The 16,295-nt window shown below is 47.6% G+C and overlaps 1 protein-coding gene across 2 annotated transcripts in view; it reads right to left on the bottom strand.

The window, feature by feature from the left end:
- Positions 1-7,285, bottom strand: part of CDK13 (cyclin dependent kinase 13) — a 120,546-nt gene extending 113,261 nt beyond the window's left edge. For both annotated transcript variants that reach the window (XM_017344445.3, XM_070059760.1), the window contains exon 1: positions 5,070-7,285. In XM_017344445.3, coding sequence (XP_017199934.3) covers positions 5,070-6,283 — 1,214 coding nt within the window. In that variant the 5' untranslated portion in view covers positions 6,284-7,285. The remainder of the gene's footprint in view (positions 1-5,069) is intronic.
- Between the last annotated feature and the right edge of the window lie 9,010 nt (positions 7,286-16,295).

The following is a 16,295-nucleotide window of genomic DNA, read 5'->3' as shown; positions in this document are numbered from 1 at the left end:
TAAGTCTGACTTTCAAGTAAACAAATAAAATCTTTAAAAAAAAAAAAAAAGAGGGCCGGCACTATGGCGCAGCAGTTAAAGCCCTTGCCTGAAGCACCGGCATCCCATAAGGGCGCTGGTTCTAATCCCAGTGCTCCACTTCCAACCCAGCTCTCTGCTATGGCCTGGGAAAGCAGCAGAAGATGGCCCAACTCCTTGGGCCCTTATACCCTTGTGGGAGACCTGGAAGAAGCTCCTGGCTCCTGGCTTCAGATCAGTGCAGCTATGGCCACTGCAGCCATCTGGAGAGTGAACTAGTGGATGGAAGACCTCTCTAGGTGTCTCTACCTCTCTCTCTAATTCTGTCTTTCAAATAACTAAAACAAATCTTTTTTTTTTTTTTTTTTTTTTTTTTGACAGGCAGAGTGGACAGTGAGAGAGAGAGAGAGACAGAGAGAAAGGTCTTCCTTTTTTCTGTTGGTTCACCCCCCAATGGCCGCTACGGCAGGCGCACCGCGCTGATCCGAAGGCAGGAGCCAGGTGCTTCTCCTGGTCTCCCATGTGGCTGCAGGGACCCAAGCACTTGGGCCATCCTCCACTGCCTTCCCGGGCCACACCAGAGAGCTGGACTGGAAGAGGAGCAACCAGGACAGAATCCGGCGCCCCGACCAGGACTAGAACCTGGTGTGCCGGCACCGCAGTCGGAGGATCAGCCTATTGAGCTATGGCGGCGCCGGCACTAAAACAAATCTTAAAAAAAAAAAAAAAATTAGTCTACTTCTGTCAGACACAGAGCTAGGCACTAGAAAGACAAGGATGGGCAAACAGGTCAGTTCCCTTCATGGAGCTCACCACATTCCAGCAGCCTACTCATTAAAGAATAGACCACCAACCATTAAATACTTAATTATGAAAGTAAATAAAGCTTTTTACATTAAGCTGAACAGGAGAGGTCAATTAATTGTTCCCAAAGAGTAATAACATATTTGCTATATTTAAAAACCTTAAATTTTTCAATCAACTATTTTAGTTGTGAATTCAGGGTCCCACATTTTAAGTAGGACATCTGACAAACTAGATAGAATGTGAAAAACCTGAAAACCACTCCCTGGCAAAAATTAATTTTTTGTCCTAAAGAAGACTCAGAAGACATGATAACCATCTTTAAACTTTAAGGAGGTAGCACCTAAGTTTGTTCTGTACCATTCCAAAGGGTTAAGCTTAGAGCAATGGATAGAAGCTAAATGGAGAAGGATTTCTGTTTCAATATAAGTTTGATGCATTCTAGCAATGTCAGTTATTCAATAATAACTCAATCACCTTATATATCTGGAAGACTGTATACAAAAGACCAATTTCACTCACCTTTGAAATAATTTCAAAATATTTGTCTATTACAGTTTAGGAAACTCAGTCTCCAAGGACCCTGCAAATCAAGACTAGACTTCAATTCCCAAATTTAAAGATTTATTTATTATTTTGAAACTCAGAGTTACAGAGAGAAAGGCAGAAAGAGAAGTCTTCTATCTGCTGGTTCACTCCCCTCCCCAACTGGCTGCAACAGCCGGAGCTGTGCCAATCCAAAGCCAGGAGCCAGGAGCTTCTTCCAGGTCTCCCACGTGAGTGCAGGGGTCCAAGCATCTGGGCTATCTTCTGCTGCTTTCCCAGGCCATAGCAGAGGGCTGGACTGGAAGTGGAACAACCAGGACTCGAGCCAGCGCCCATACAAGGATGCCCACACTACAGGCGGTGGCTTTACCCGTTATGCCACAGCGCCAGCCCAATTCCCAAATTTAATAATGTGCTTCCCACTACAGATGTATATTCAAGCAAATACCAATGGCCATCTATCAGGAATGCTAAGAATTCTAAAGCATCTTCCAAATTCAATTGTTTAGAATATGAGTGGCCAATAGAAACACCATGAGAAAATTCAAGAACTTATTTTTTTTTTAAAGATTTGTTTTATTTATTTGAAAGGTGCATTTATAGAGAGAAAGGGAGCGACAGAGGGATCTTCTACCCACTGGTTCACTCCCCCAAATGGCAGCACTGGCTAGGGCTGGGCAGGGCCAAAGCCAAGAGCTTCTTCTGGGTCTCCCACATGGGTACAAGGACCCAAGCACTTAGGCCATCTTCCACTGCTTTCCCAGGTGCATTAACAGGTAGCTGGTTCAGAAGTGGAGCAACCAGGACTTGAACTGGCATCCATTTGGGATGCTGGCACTGCAGACAGTGACTTTACCAGCTCTGCCACAACATGTGCCCCACAACTGATCCTTTACAATAAAAGCTCTTTCAGGTGGCCATTGCCACAGTATAGGGGGTAAAGCCACCGCCTACAGTACCGGTATACTATATGGGCACTGGTTCGAGTGCCGGCTGCTTCGCTTCAGATCTAGCCCTCTGCTATGGCCTGGGAAAGCAGCAGAAGATAGCCCAGATGCTTGGACCCCTGCACCTGTGTGGACCCAGAAGAAGCTCCTGGCTCCTGGCTTTGGATCGGCTCAGCTTTGGCCACTGCAGCCATCTGGGGAGTGAATCACTGGATGGAAGACCACTCTCTCTCTCTGCCTCTCAAATAATAAACTTTTATAAAACAAAAAAGCTCTATCAGAGCAATGACTGACTTTCTTCTCTACAAAATTCCAGTCCCTAAAACTGTATCTAGCACATAACAGGTGCTCAGTAAGTATTTGCTAAATTTTAGTAGTCTTAATCACTACTATATTGTGCATATATATAAAGGTACACACACACTTTTTTTTTTTTTTTTTTGGCCAGGCAGAGTTAGACAGTGAGAGTTATAGACAACAAGAGAGAGACAGAGAGAAAGGTCTTCCTTCCATTGGTTCACTCCCCAAATGGCCCCTATGGTCGGTGCTGCGTCGATCCGAAGCCAGGAGCCAGGTGCTTCCTCCTGGTCTCCCATGTGGCTGCAGGGACCCAAGCACTTGGGCCATCCTCCACTGCCCTCCCGGGCCATAGCAGAGAGCTGGACTGGAAGAGGAGCAACCAGGACTAGTACCCGGCACCCCAACCAGGACTAAAACCCAGGGTGCCAGCGCTGCAGGCGGAGGATTAGCCAAGCAAGCCATGGCGCCGGCCCACACACATATATTTTCAAGTAAAGATGGGTATTGTGGCAAAGGTTAAGCTGTTACTCAGAATGTCTGCATTCAAATATCAAAATGCCTGGTTCAAGTTCCAGAGACTTTCCTTCCTATCCAGCTTCCTGCTAATGCAACCTGGGAGGCAGCAAGCGCTTAGGCCCCTGCCACCTATGGAGTTCCATACTGCTTGCTTCAGCCTGGCCCAGGCCTAGCTGCTGTAGGCAGCTGGGTCTAGAAATAGTGGATGGAAGATATTTCTCAGTCTCTCTCTCTCTCTCTCTCTCTCTCTCTCTCTCGCTGTTGCTCTGCCCTTCAGCATATGAAAATAAACACTAAATAAAATATATACCATGATTATATAATTAAGGGCCTTGTTCAAATATCCAGCAACTAAAAAGCTTAATAAACATAAAATTCATACTTAAAATTGCATCACACTTATAATTGCCACCTATGAAACTTAACCAAATCAGTTTGCAGAAGAAACTTAACCACACACACGCACAATAAAAATTATTCAGCAAAGCTAAAATAATATAAATAAAATTAAAATATAAACTCTTACAAAATTTAAGGATAAATTTAGGAGCAAGTTGTCATTGGAGGAATTCTTTGAGTCATAAACTGACACTTTAAATGTGTTGGGACACTGTAAGAATGAAGAAATTTATAGAGCTCTTTTGGTTTAAAGACAAACCCTCAAATCTACTCATATATTTCAAACAAGCACTAAGGAAAATATGCTAATATTACAGATACCTCTATTTTATGGAGATTCAACAAAACCCACACTCCAAAGTTCTAAGTATCCATTTGGTATTACTGAAAACTAAAACCGATGGTACGAACAGTGAGCGATCCAAATGTCACTTTTTTTAATACCATAAACTATAAGACCTAGAATTTCCAGACACCTGAAGGAATGTAAAGACCCACAAAATTCTCAAAAGTAGTATCACATTCACTTTGTTTAATAACTATATGCTCATGCACCCACAAAAATCTCAAAAGTAGTATCACATTCACTTTGTTTAATAACTATATGCTCATGCACCCATGGAGAATACTATTATATAACAAAGAAGGTATAATAGCTACACGTTAAGTTCTACTCCAATTTCACAAGAATAAATCTATTAAAGATTTCTGAACAAAGATCCTGATATTTAAAGATCTAGTTAACTTCAAGTTAAGAAATTACATTTGTAGCAGTGTAAAAACACACTAAGCCATTCAGTGGGTTATACCAACTAGATTTAGAATATGTCATTAACAACTGGGTGTGTTCACAAACCGAAAAAGAAAACTCACAACTTTTTTTTACTTTTCAAGATCAGGTAAAAAGCTATCCCACATAAGAACATCATAAAATATGTTATCTTTCATTATTTTCCGAATTCAGAAAGGTCAACTCCCACATAAGTTTATTCCACATAGTAAAAGAATCAGCTTTACAGAAAGGCTGCTTTTCCCATCCCTGTATGCACCAGATGCAATAACTGCAATCCACAACGAAATCGGACATCAGCACCTGATTCTGATTCCCCATTACGCTCTCAGTCCCTAAACTGCAGTTTCCAGTCTCCCACAATGACACCCCTTCACAGAGCTTTGAAAACTAAGACAAGCCCGGCCTCCAATAGGTTTACCCAAGTTTAATCGTGCCGGAGAAGCAAAGAGCAGCTGAAAAAAAACCCGTTAATACATTCACGCAACAAGTCTAAAACTTTGAACTCTTCCTTAGAAACCTTCCCCGCCGGGGCTGGGAGAAAAGAAAGCCCAGCTGCTTTGTCCCTGACCCCTTAAAAGTGTCAGGGGCGCGCGAAAACGCCTCTCCCTAGGGAAGGCCGGCCCGGGGCAGTGTGCGCTGCCCCAGGCAGCGGACCCGGCGGCTTGCAGGAGTCCACTCACCACCCCGCCGGCCCCCCAGGCATCCCGCCAGCGCAGCAAGGCCCCGGGACAGGGGGCGGGACTCACCTGAGCACGGGACTGTAGGGACTTCGGGAGCGCCGCCAGCTGCTGCTGCTGTAGGGGCTGGGGGACACGTCGCCGCCCCGCTCGTAGGAGCTGTGGCGGCTGTAGCTGGGGGAGCGACGACGGCTGTAGGGGCTGGGGGAGCGCGGCAGCCGCCGCGAGTAGGGGCTGCTGCCACCTCCCGCCGGGCTGGGGGACTTGCGGCTCCTCAGGCTCTGCGAGGCCCTGTGGGACACCGGGCTGTCGTCCCGTCCTCCCAGAGGGCTCAGGGACCGCTGCCGCCGCCTGTAGGCCTTGGGCTCGGTCTTGTCCTCCCGGTAGGCCTTGGGCGGCTCCTTGTAGGCAGAAGGCGGCTCCTTGGACGACTTAGTCCGGCTCCGGTGGGCCTTCAAATCTCGGTCCTTGCGGCTGCTACTGCTGCTGGACGTGGCCGAGGCGCTTTTCCGGCGGCCGCCGCTGCTGCTGCTGCTGCCGCTCTTGGCGGCCTCGGCCCGTTCCTCGCCGCTGTGGCTGTGGCGGCTGCGGGACTTGGAGGCCTCGCTGCCGCCGCGCTGCCCATCCCGCCGCCGGTGCTCGCGGTGGCGCTCCTTGCTGCGGCCGCTGCTGGTGCGGCGGTCCCGGCGGGGCCTGCGCTCCGACCCCTCCCCGCGCCGCTGGGTGCCGGAGGAGGAGGCCGGACTCCCGCCGCTGCCCCCCGTTCCCCCGGCAGCCGTCGCTGCCGTTGCCGCGCTGGCCCCCCCCAGCAGCAGCCCCTGCTCGGACTGGGAGCTCACATCCTCGTATTCCACCAGCGGGGTCACACCCCCGCCGCTACTAGCACCGCCACCGCCGTCCTGCTGCGGCTGGGGCAGCGAGAAGACCCGACGCTTCTCCGCCTCCTGCCCGGCGCGGGGCCCGCGGCGCCGCTTCTGCCGCCCTCCTGCGCGCCTCTTGCCTCTCGCCAGCCGCTTGACCTCCAGAGGGGGGCCCGGGCTGAAGCAAGAGGAGGAGGCCGCGGCGGCGGCGGCTGCGGCGGCGGCCGTGCCGGGAGCAGCCAGGAAGAGCAGAGGCGGCGGGGGCGGCGGCGGTTGCAGGAGCTGCGGCTGCAGGAGCGGCAACAGCAGCGGCGGCTGCTGAGGGGACAGGAATCGCCTCCGCTTGCGGCGTTCCTCCAACTTCTTCTCCGCCCAGCTCAGGCCCCCGCCTCCCCCCAGCGCCGTGTCGGAGCTGCTCGGCATCGCCTAGAGCCCGCCGCAGAGCGCGGCGCGGGTGCGGCCTCCTCCCGGGTCAGATCCTAGCCATCTTCCCCGCCGGAAACGGGAACGGCGGCGGCGGCGGCGGAGGGACACCGAGCACCAGGGCCGGCCGGGAAACGCGCCACGATAATCCGGATCGGGACTCGGGTCCCTGGATTCCAGGTCACGGTGGGGTACGCAGCGGCCTCCGGGCCTGGGAGAAGCTGGAATCCGGGCGGCGGAGCTCCCGATCGCGCTCCTGGTCCTATTCTCGGCAGCAAAAACACCAGATGAGCTGGGCGCTGACCTGCGGGGGAGTCCGGAGTCCTCCAAGTGCCCCCGCGGGTGGGGGTGCGGCCTCGGCCGCGCTCTCGGCTCCGGCAGCGCAACGCGGAAGTACCACCTTCTTCTCCGCTTCACTCCATCGCGCCCTGACGTCGGGTGCGAGTTCAGGGGAGGGGAGTGGGCGAGACAACAACACGCCTCCGCCGCCTGCTCCTCCGCGTCGACGTCGTCCTCCCGGGGTGGCGGCGCCACAGCGAGGGCGCCTCGGAAGTGGCCTGGGCCTGACAACAACTCCCGGCCTAGGGCCTCGCGCACTCTGCGGCCCGCGGGCACGGGCGGCGGGGCGAGGCGAGGCGACGCGACGTGGGGGCCACCGGGCTGCGGCTCCCCGCCGGGGCAGCGAGTGTGCGGGGCTGGGCGGGGGGCTGTTTCCGGGGAGATGGGGGCGGGGGCGTTTCTGAGTCTGTGGCGGTGGCTACGAGCCCTGACTTTCTTCTCCCTGCGCCGCCGCGAATAGAGGTGGCGGAGCTGCCCCGTCCCTCCGCTCCCCCCCCTCCACGAGGAGGCTCCTGGTGTGCGCGGCCGGCCCCGGCTCGCTCCTCCCCTTCCCTCCCCGCTCCTCGTCAGGAGGAGGGAGGGCGACAGGACTTGCTGGTTGGGCCCTAACCTCCACAACCCCTCCTTCTCGCCTCGCTCTCTCGGCTTTTCCCCTCGGCCTGGACGGAAGGCCGGGAGCGCGCACGCACGTCACGCTCCGAGAGAGCCGAAGGTAAGTGGTGGCGGGGGGCCAGGGAGGCGGGAACAAAGTTGCCGCGCACTGGCGTGCTCGCTCCCGTCAGGGACCGGCCGTCCGCACCGGACGTGGCGTAGTGTAGTGATCGCTTCGCTTCCGGTGAGGGTGGGACTCTGTGTGAAGAAGGGTTAAAGAAAGGAGAGGATTCGTGCGCCGCCCACTGCTGTCGCCTGCGACTGTCCGGGTGGTGGCACGCTTGTCGTGCCTGTTGCTTGCGTCTAGCGCGCGGTGCTGGCTGCGCCTCTCCGCAGACGCGGCACTGCCGGCCTGTTGTGGAAAAGGTCACGACGGGAATAAGGATCCCCGGAGAGCCCGAGAGCAGCAGTGCGTTTGGTGGCTTTCTGGACCGGGCAGTCACCCCCGGTCTACCCTCAGCCAGACGCCGGGATTGGAACAACTGCTAGAGAAGGAGAGGAGGCCCCACAAAAGAGGGCGGGGATGACGTTAGCTTAACTTGTCTCACAGACGGCCAAGTTGGAGGATCCATCCCAACCCAAAAACACTGGAGTCACAGTCTCGTACTTCGGTAACACTGAAGTTTACTTGAAAAAAATTTTAAAGCTTTAAATCAGTTTAGGGAATAAATTGATTGTCGGATGCTGAAAATCCCAGAATTTACAGATGGCTTCCCCCCCACCACACACACACACACACACACACACACACCCCGCGCGCACACACTTTCGCCTTCGTGTCTAAGCGAATGTGGCTGCCAAGCATAACCGTATAGTGACCTCCTCTCATTTCTTGCTTTAGCAAGATTGTTCTTGCAGCATTCGGGATAATTAGATTAGAATCTAAACGGCTTACTGGCTTTTTGTTTAGGAAGGAAAGCTAAACTGTTCAATGGTTGCTTGGCCTTTACAAGGTTATTTGTTCAGATCATCAGTTGGTTCTTAGTTCTTAAGCAGTTGGTGTCTATCCATTATCCCTTAGAGTAAATAATTTTAATCAGCTTTGACCTACCTAAGCTAAAATCAGACGTCACTGACAGAATACAAAGGGTGTTTGTTTGCTGCAGGATAAAGTAAGAAGCAAAGCAATAGGTGATCTTAAAGTCAGAGTGGCAGGCCTGTGTGGATCACACAGTGGGACCCTCTGTGCAACCAGTGGGGGGAAGAGTGATAAGGGCATTGGGAAGTTTAGGAGACAAGCTATCTAAAATAAATTTCTCTTCATCATTATTGATGAGCCAGGGTCCTATAGCTAGTCTCCTGAAGACTAGTTATCAAGTGGCTTTTTCCAGTCAATCAACTTGCCCTATAACCCTGGTTTTAAAAGCCTGGAACAACAAAACAAAGAGAACATAATAGTAGGTTTATCTGGAAGTCCCCCATATCTATAACCAGTTCCATTTGAGAATATCATCTTGTATCGCATACTTGCAAAGAAAATTTGATCTGTAGTATATTAATACTTCACAATCCAAACTGCAAACAGAAAATAAGTACTGAAATATTTTTAGTGAAGTCTACCACTCACATGTTTCCTCAAAGACTGTATCTTGGGAAGGGGTGAATGAAACATTTTGAGCTCCCCAAAGAAACTTTTGAAATAGTAATAGAATTCAAACTCAAAAAAAAATGGGAAAGACCTTTAAGTTAGAAACCATCTGCCTGCCTGCATATAAATAGATTTGAAATTGCCATTAGATAACTGTTTTTGTATTTTGCTGTTTGTGTTTATGATTTTCTGGTTTTCCTGCCTCCTGGGTAAAAAAAAAAGCTGAAAAAAATTTTTTTGCTTTTTCTTCTGACAGGCACAGCATACTGTATCACCTGTTCTTAAATTGTGGTCTGATATTAAGATGCTTTCAATGGATTCAAACATTTTCATAAACATAATAAGACATAATTTGTCTTTCTCACTTTTATTGTCTCACAAATGTACAGTGGAGTTTTCCAGAGGCAACCTGATACATGATGATGACATCATTCTGATGGTTAATGGAATGTGTGCTTGTGACCTCATATGTTTTCTAGAATACTCCAGTGTAATAGGCCTATGAAATATGTAAACATCTGGAATATCCACATAACTTAGTGAACTAATATTTTCCAAATGACCAATAAATGCATCGCTGCTAACAGCATTATAAAATCATAAGTAAAAGATTCATTGAAAGTACAAGACAGACTGATGGATATTAGTGTACTAAAAGTTCACTGCTGATAAGGGATATGATCATTGGTTCCTGCCAATTAAATTTAAGTGGAATTTGTTGGGTAACCTTTTGAAAATACTAAAATGGGAGGTCAATTTGACTATTCTGTGCTTTTTGCCCTTCACTGCTGCCTCCAAAGTTTGTATTAACAGAAGCTGGAATCAGAGGCTGGAGCTGGGAATCAAACTCAGGCAGGCTGGTATGAGATGGTGGTGTATTAACCACTCAGCCAAATGGTCACACCTTAGCCACCATCATTCTTTTTTTATTTTTTAAAGATTTGTTTTATTTATTTGAAAGAGTTACACAGAGAGAGAAGGAGAAACAGAGAAAGGAGGGAGGTCTTTCATCCACTGGTTCACTCCCCAGACGGCCGCAATGGCCAGAGCTGGGCCAATCCAAAGCCAGGAGCTTCTTCTGGGTCTTCCATGCGGGTGCAGGGGCCCAAGGACTTGTGCCATCTTCTACTGATTTCCCAGGCCATAGCAGAGAGCTGGGTAGGAAGTGGAGCAGCTGGAACTCGAACCAGCGCTCATATGGGATGCCGGCACTGCAGGCAGCAGCTTTACCCGCTAATCCACAGTGCTGGCCCTGCCACCATCATTCTTAAGCCCTCCTATAATGTGTGTTTAATGGATAGTGGGAGAATTAATGAATGCATTCTTTGATTTTGTTGATTTATCACTTCAAATACTCTTTGGGAAATAACAGTTTCCCTAGCAATCTCAAGTGAAACAGTAATGTTTTGGAAGGGTAGCAAGCACACACAAGTTGACAGAAAGCTTTAATACCGGGCCGGCGCCGCGGCTCACTAGGCTAATCCTCCGCCTAGCGGCGCCGGCACACCGGGTTCTAGTCCCGGTCGGGGCGCCGGATTCTGTCCCGGTTGCCCCTCTTCCAGGCCAGCTCTCTGCTGTGGCCAGGGAGTGCAGTGGAGGATGGCCCAGGTGCTTGGGCCCTGCACCCCATGGGAGACCAGGAAAAAGCACCTGGATCCTGGCTCCTGCCATTGATCAGCGCGGTGCGCCGGCTGCAGCGGCGGCCATTGGAGGGTGAACCAACGGCAAAAGGAAGACCTTTCTCTCTCTGTCTCTCTCTCACTGTCCACTCTGCCTGTCAAAAAAAAAAAAAAAGAAAAGAAAGCTTTAATACCAGGCTTGGAGACTCAAGAGGCTCCAGAAAGCCAAGAGGCTGGAAGATTTTAGCAGAAATGACCTGGGAAGGATATAACCACCTTGTAGTATGCTGCTTCTGCCTTTTGGAAATTCTCCCTCGGTGCCCTTGGAGATGCAATATCATCATCTCTTTGTCATTGTGTCACTTGGTCAAAAGTCAGAGTTCCAGAAAAATGACAGTTAGCTAAGCCAAGATCATGTGCTCATCCAAGATGACTGCAGGTGGGGAACATCAGGATATGGCCCCTCACTGTTCCAAAGCATGAAGTAGGGCATGCCTCTCACCAAGACAGATTTCCCTCCAGCAGGAGAGAGTTGGACACAGTCAGCTAAAAAAGCACAGCTGTCCATTGCAGCTGTCTAGAACTAAAGCAAAATATGTGTTCCCACACAGAGCAGTTTGGTTAGGGGCCACGAATGTATTTAGTGCCTCTAAAAATGAACAAAAAGGTAATTTAAAAAACACAGGAATTCAGTGTTAAAGGTGCTCTTCAGGAAACAATTTTCTTTCTGCCATCAAGAGGAATATGCAGAAATTCAGATATGAGTATGCTTTAAGTTTTACTTGATGAAGTGCTTGTTCAAGGACAGAAAGAAATTACAGAATAGACATTTAAGACACAACTGAAAAGAACTCAAGCTTCTTTTGAAAAAGTTATTTAGGCCTCTAGTGTCAAGTCCAGCACATAACACTGTCTCTCTGTAGAAATGCTCATGAGCCCAGAAAGCCAAAGTTTCTGAAAATCATCAACAGACTTCAAGATGTCTGTGTTCCTTTTGAGGAAGCTTTGCAGGAAACAGTATTTAATGAGAACCTTAGAATTCAGTTTTGTAAAAACAAGATGAAGGCTCTTCCTCACATATGGAAGAAATGAACTCCATAAGGAAAAAAAAAAAAAACAACTGGGGCTGGCATTTTGACATAGCAGGTTAAACTGCTGTCTACAGTGCCAGCATCCGGTAAGGACACCAGTTTGAGTCCCGGCTGTTCCACTTCCAATCTACCTCCCAGCTGATGGGCTTGGGAAATCAGCAGAAGATGGTCCAACTCCTTGGGCCCCTGCCACTTACATGGGAGACTCTAATAAGAGTTCCAGGCTCCTAACTTCAGCCTGGGCCAGCTTTGGCCATTGTGACCATTTCGGGAGTTAACCAGTGGGTAGAAAATGTTTCTCTCTCTGTGTAACTCTGTCATTATTTACGAACCTCATGGGCCACCCTCCACAATGGTCCCCAGTGATCCTTGTCTCATTTTCATTGTTGAAACAACCTTTACATTTTGAGGTATTTGTTATACAACAGTTAATAACTAATATATTGTCTTTGATCTAGGAGTAAATCAACAGATGTGCATTAAAGAGTAAAACCCCCAAGAACAAATAAACAACTTTGGATTTATATAATTAGGTTCTAGATCTGAATATAGGAAATATTACAGAGAGAAAAGGGGAGAAATGAGACACAAACAGAATTGTTTAAAGGCTTTATGTCAAAGACCAATTCTCATCCAAACCATGAAGCACAAAATATTTGGTACCAAGGGTGGATAATGGTGGAGGCTGGGGAAGTAAGGGGGCCTTGGTCTATTCAAGCTGCTATAACAAAATGCTGTAGACTGAGTGGCTTATCAACATCAAAAATTTGTTTCTTCTAGCTCTGGAGGCTGAGAAATCTAAGATCCAAGTGCCAGCAGATTCAGAATCTTGCAAGGCCTGTTTCTTTAAAAGAAGTCAACTTGATTGATGCTTGTTTATGCATAATGTAGTGACAAATGTATATGACATGTAATCACCACATAAACTAAAAAATATTTTGTTCACAGAAATAAGATTCCTCCTACCTCTATGCAGACAGTTCCCACTCCCACCCTACCCTAGGCAACTGCAGATTAAGTCTCAAGTCCTAGAATTTTTCATATATTAAATCATAAAATATGTGGTTCTAGTTTCTTTTACTAACCCTACTTTTCAGATCCATCTTGTGTCTTGTATCATTGCTGTTTTTGGCTCAATAGTATTCCATACTGTAGATAGACCATAGTGCATTTGTTCACCTGTATGGACATTGGAGTTGTTTCCACTTTGTAGCTTGCTATGATTTGGAAATGATTTTCCCTTTGAAGGTGCTGAAAGCTTGTTCACCAGTGTGGCAGTGTTGAGGGGGTGGAACCTTTAAGAGATGGGGCCTAATGAAAGATAATTAGTTCATGGGGCTGTATTCTCATAAATGGGATTAGTACATTTCTCATGGGAGTGCATCCTTACTCTTGAGAAGTCTCAATAGAGCAGGTTGTTATAGGTGAGCCTGGGACCTCTCCTGAATTTCCCCTACTTCCTGTCTCAGCAAGTGATATATAAGTGCTCCTAACATTGTGATGCCATTCACAATCAGACACTAGAGCAGAGAGGTGCTGGTACCATGCCCTTGAATCTCTGGAATTGTGAGCTAAATAAATCTCTTTTCTTCGGTAAAAGTATTCAGCCTCAGTTATTTCGTTATAGCAACAAAAACAGACTGAGAAAGGGCTATTGGAAATAAAACTGCGGGGCAGTTGTTTGACATGGATTTAAGACACTGCTTGGGATGCCCACATCCCATGAAAAGGTGGCTGCTTTGAGTCCCAGATCCACTTCCAATTCCAGCTTCCAATTCCACCATATCATGATGGCTTTTTTTTTTTTTTTTTTTTTTAACAGGCAGAGTGGACAGTGAGAGAGAGAGACAGAGAGAAAGGTCTTCCTTTTGCCGTTGGTTCACCCTCCAATGGCTGGCGCCGCCGGCACACCGCGCTGATCCAATGGCAGGAGCCAGGTACTTCTCCTGGTCTCCCATGGGGTGCAGGACCCAAGCACTTGGGCCATCCTCCACTGCACTCCCTGGCCACAGCAGAGAGCTGGCCTGGAAGAGGGGCAACCGGGACAGAATCCGGCGCCCCGACCGGGACTAGAACCCGGTGTGCCGGCACCGCAAGGTGGAGGATTAGCCTAGTGAGCCGCGCCACCGGCTCAGATGATAGCTTCAATACTTGGGTTCCTGCTACCCACATGGGTGACCTAGATTGAGTCCCTGGCTCCTGGCTTCATTATTGGTCCAGCCCTGGGTGTTGCAGGCATTTGGCAGTAAACAGCAGATGGAAGATTCTCTTGTATGTCTCTATTTCTTTCTTTCAAATAAAATAAAAAAAAAATTAGAAATAAAATTGCTATGAACATTCACCATTACACTATCATACAGAATCATTTCACTGCTCTTAAAAAAAATCCTCTTTGGTTCCCATATTCAGCTCTCTCCTACTTGCCTGAAACCCAGGACAACCACTGATCTCTGGACCATTGTTATACATTTACCATTTTCCAGAGTGTCATATACTGCAATGAAAAAGTATTTAGTCTTTTCAGTCAGACCTCTTTTGTTTAGCAATATATGTTTAAGGTTCATCCATGTGGCTGGATAGCTCATTTCTTTTTTTTATCACAAACAAACCCATTGTATGAATGTGCCACAGTCTGTTTATCCATTCATATGTTGTGAGATGTCTTAGTTGCTTCAATTTTTGGTGATTATGGATCACTGCTATAATAATTTCTGTTCAGGATTCCTTGTAGACATGATTTTTCAGGTCAGTTGGGTAAATACTGTACCTAGAAGTGTAATTGCTTAATCATATGGTAAGACTGTTTAAACTACTTTTAGCTTTGTAAGAAACTGCCAAACTATCTTCCAAAGTGTCTGCACCATTTTCCGTTCCCACCAGCAATGAAAGTTCCTGGTTGCCACATCCTCACTAGCAACTGGTATTGTCAGGTTTTTTTATTTTATAAATTCTAATGGATATGTGGTGGTATCTCATTATTGTTTTAATTTGAGTTTCCTATGTAACAGATGCTACTAAGCATTTCTTCACATGCTTGGTTGTCATCTGTACATCTTCGATGCAGTGTTATAATGTTTTTGCCCTTCAGATCTTTGCTCACTTTTTAAAAATTGGGTGGTTTTATTATTGTTAAGTTTTAAGAGTTCTTCCTAGTGCTTTACAGATATTCTCTCTGAGACCTTTTTATTCTATTTAGTAGAAAGAATGTTTTTAATTTTTATGACTATAACTTATCAAGTTTTCCTTCCCCGATGTGCTTTGATGCATTTAAAAACTCATCATAAGACAGGCATCATAAGGCAGACGCTGTGGCACAGCAGGTTAAAGCCCTGGTCTGAAGTGCTGGCATCCCATAGGGGCGCTGGTTCTAGTCCCAGCTGCTCCTCTTCCAATCCAGCTCTCTGCTATGGCCTGGGAAAGCAGTAGAAGATGGACCAAGTCCTTGGGCCCCTGCACCCAAGTGGGAGACCTGGAGGAAGCTCCTGACTCCTGGCTTCGGATTGGTGCAGCTCCAGCAGTTGCAGCCATCTGGAGAGTGAACCAGCGGATAGAAGACCTCTCTCTGTCTCTACCTCTCTCTGTAACTCTGACTTTCAAATAAATAAAATAAATCTTTAAAAAAAAAAAAAAAGACAGGCATCATGGTACAGCAGATTAAGCCACTACCTAGGATACTCTTATCCCATATGAGAGTGTCTAGGATAGAATTCCACCTGTGCTTCCGGTTTGTTTCCTGCTGATATTGACCCTAGGAGGCAACAGGTGATGGCTCAAGTAATTGGGTCCCTGCCTCCCACCTGGGAGACCTAAATGGATCTTTGGGCTCCTTGCATCAGCCTTGTGCAGCTCAGCTGTTGCAGACATTTGGGAAATGAGCCAATGAATGGAACATAGCTCCTCACAGACACACACACCATTGCTCTGCTTTCAAATAAATACAAATCAATCAATAAACTTTACAAATTATCACTAATGCCAACATTGTGGCAATGCCAGCATCCTACGTGGGTGCCTGTTCAAGCCCCAGCTGTTCCACTTCTGATCCAGCTCCCTGGTGGTATACCCACAAAGGCAGAGGAAGATGGCCCAAGTGTTTGGGCCCCTGCCACCCATGTGGGAGACTCATAAGGAGTTCCAGGCTCCTGGCTTCATCCTGGACCAACCCTGACTGTTGCAGCCACTTAGGGAGTGAACCAGCAGATGGAAGAGCTCTCTGTCTCTCCCTCTATCTAATTCTGCCTTTCAAATAATTAAATCTTTTTTTTAAAAATCATCACCAAACTCAAGGGCACATACACTTTATTTTTTAAAAACATTTTATTTATTTATTTGATAGACAAAGTGACAGAGAGAATGAGAGAGATCCATCTTCCACGCACTGGTTCTCTCCCTAAATGGTTACAATAGCCAGGGCTGGGCCAGGACAAAGCCAGGAGTCAAGAAATCCATCCAGGTCTCCCACATGGGTAGTAGAGGGAAAGCACGTGAGCCATCTTCTACTGCCTTCCCACATAAACAAAACTGGATCAGAAGCAAAGCAACCAGGACTCAAATCAGCACTCTGATAATGAGATGTCAGCATCACAAGAGGGGCTTAACCTGCTGACCCACAACACTAGCCCCACATAAATTTCTTTGTTTTCCAAAAGAAGTTTTATAACTTCACATTTTACATTTAGGTCTGTGGTTCATTTTTAGTTAATTTTTGAAAACTGAATAAATAT

The sequence above is a fragment of the Oryctolagus cuniculus genome, chromosome 16 (genome assembly GCF_964237555.1).
Source record: "Oryctolagus cuniculus chromosome 16, mOryCun1.1, whole genome shotgun sequence".
Classification (NCBI taxonomy): domain Eukaryota; kingdom Metazoa; phylum Chordata; class Mammalia; order Lagomorpha; family Leporidae; genus Oryctolagus; species Oryctolagus cuniculus.
Note: the sequence above shows the minus strand (reverse complement) of the source record. Positions and strands in the feature narration are given on the sequence as shown.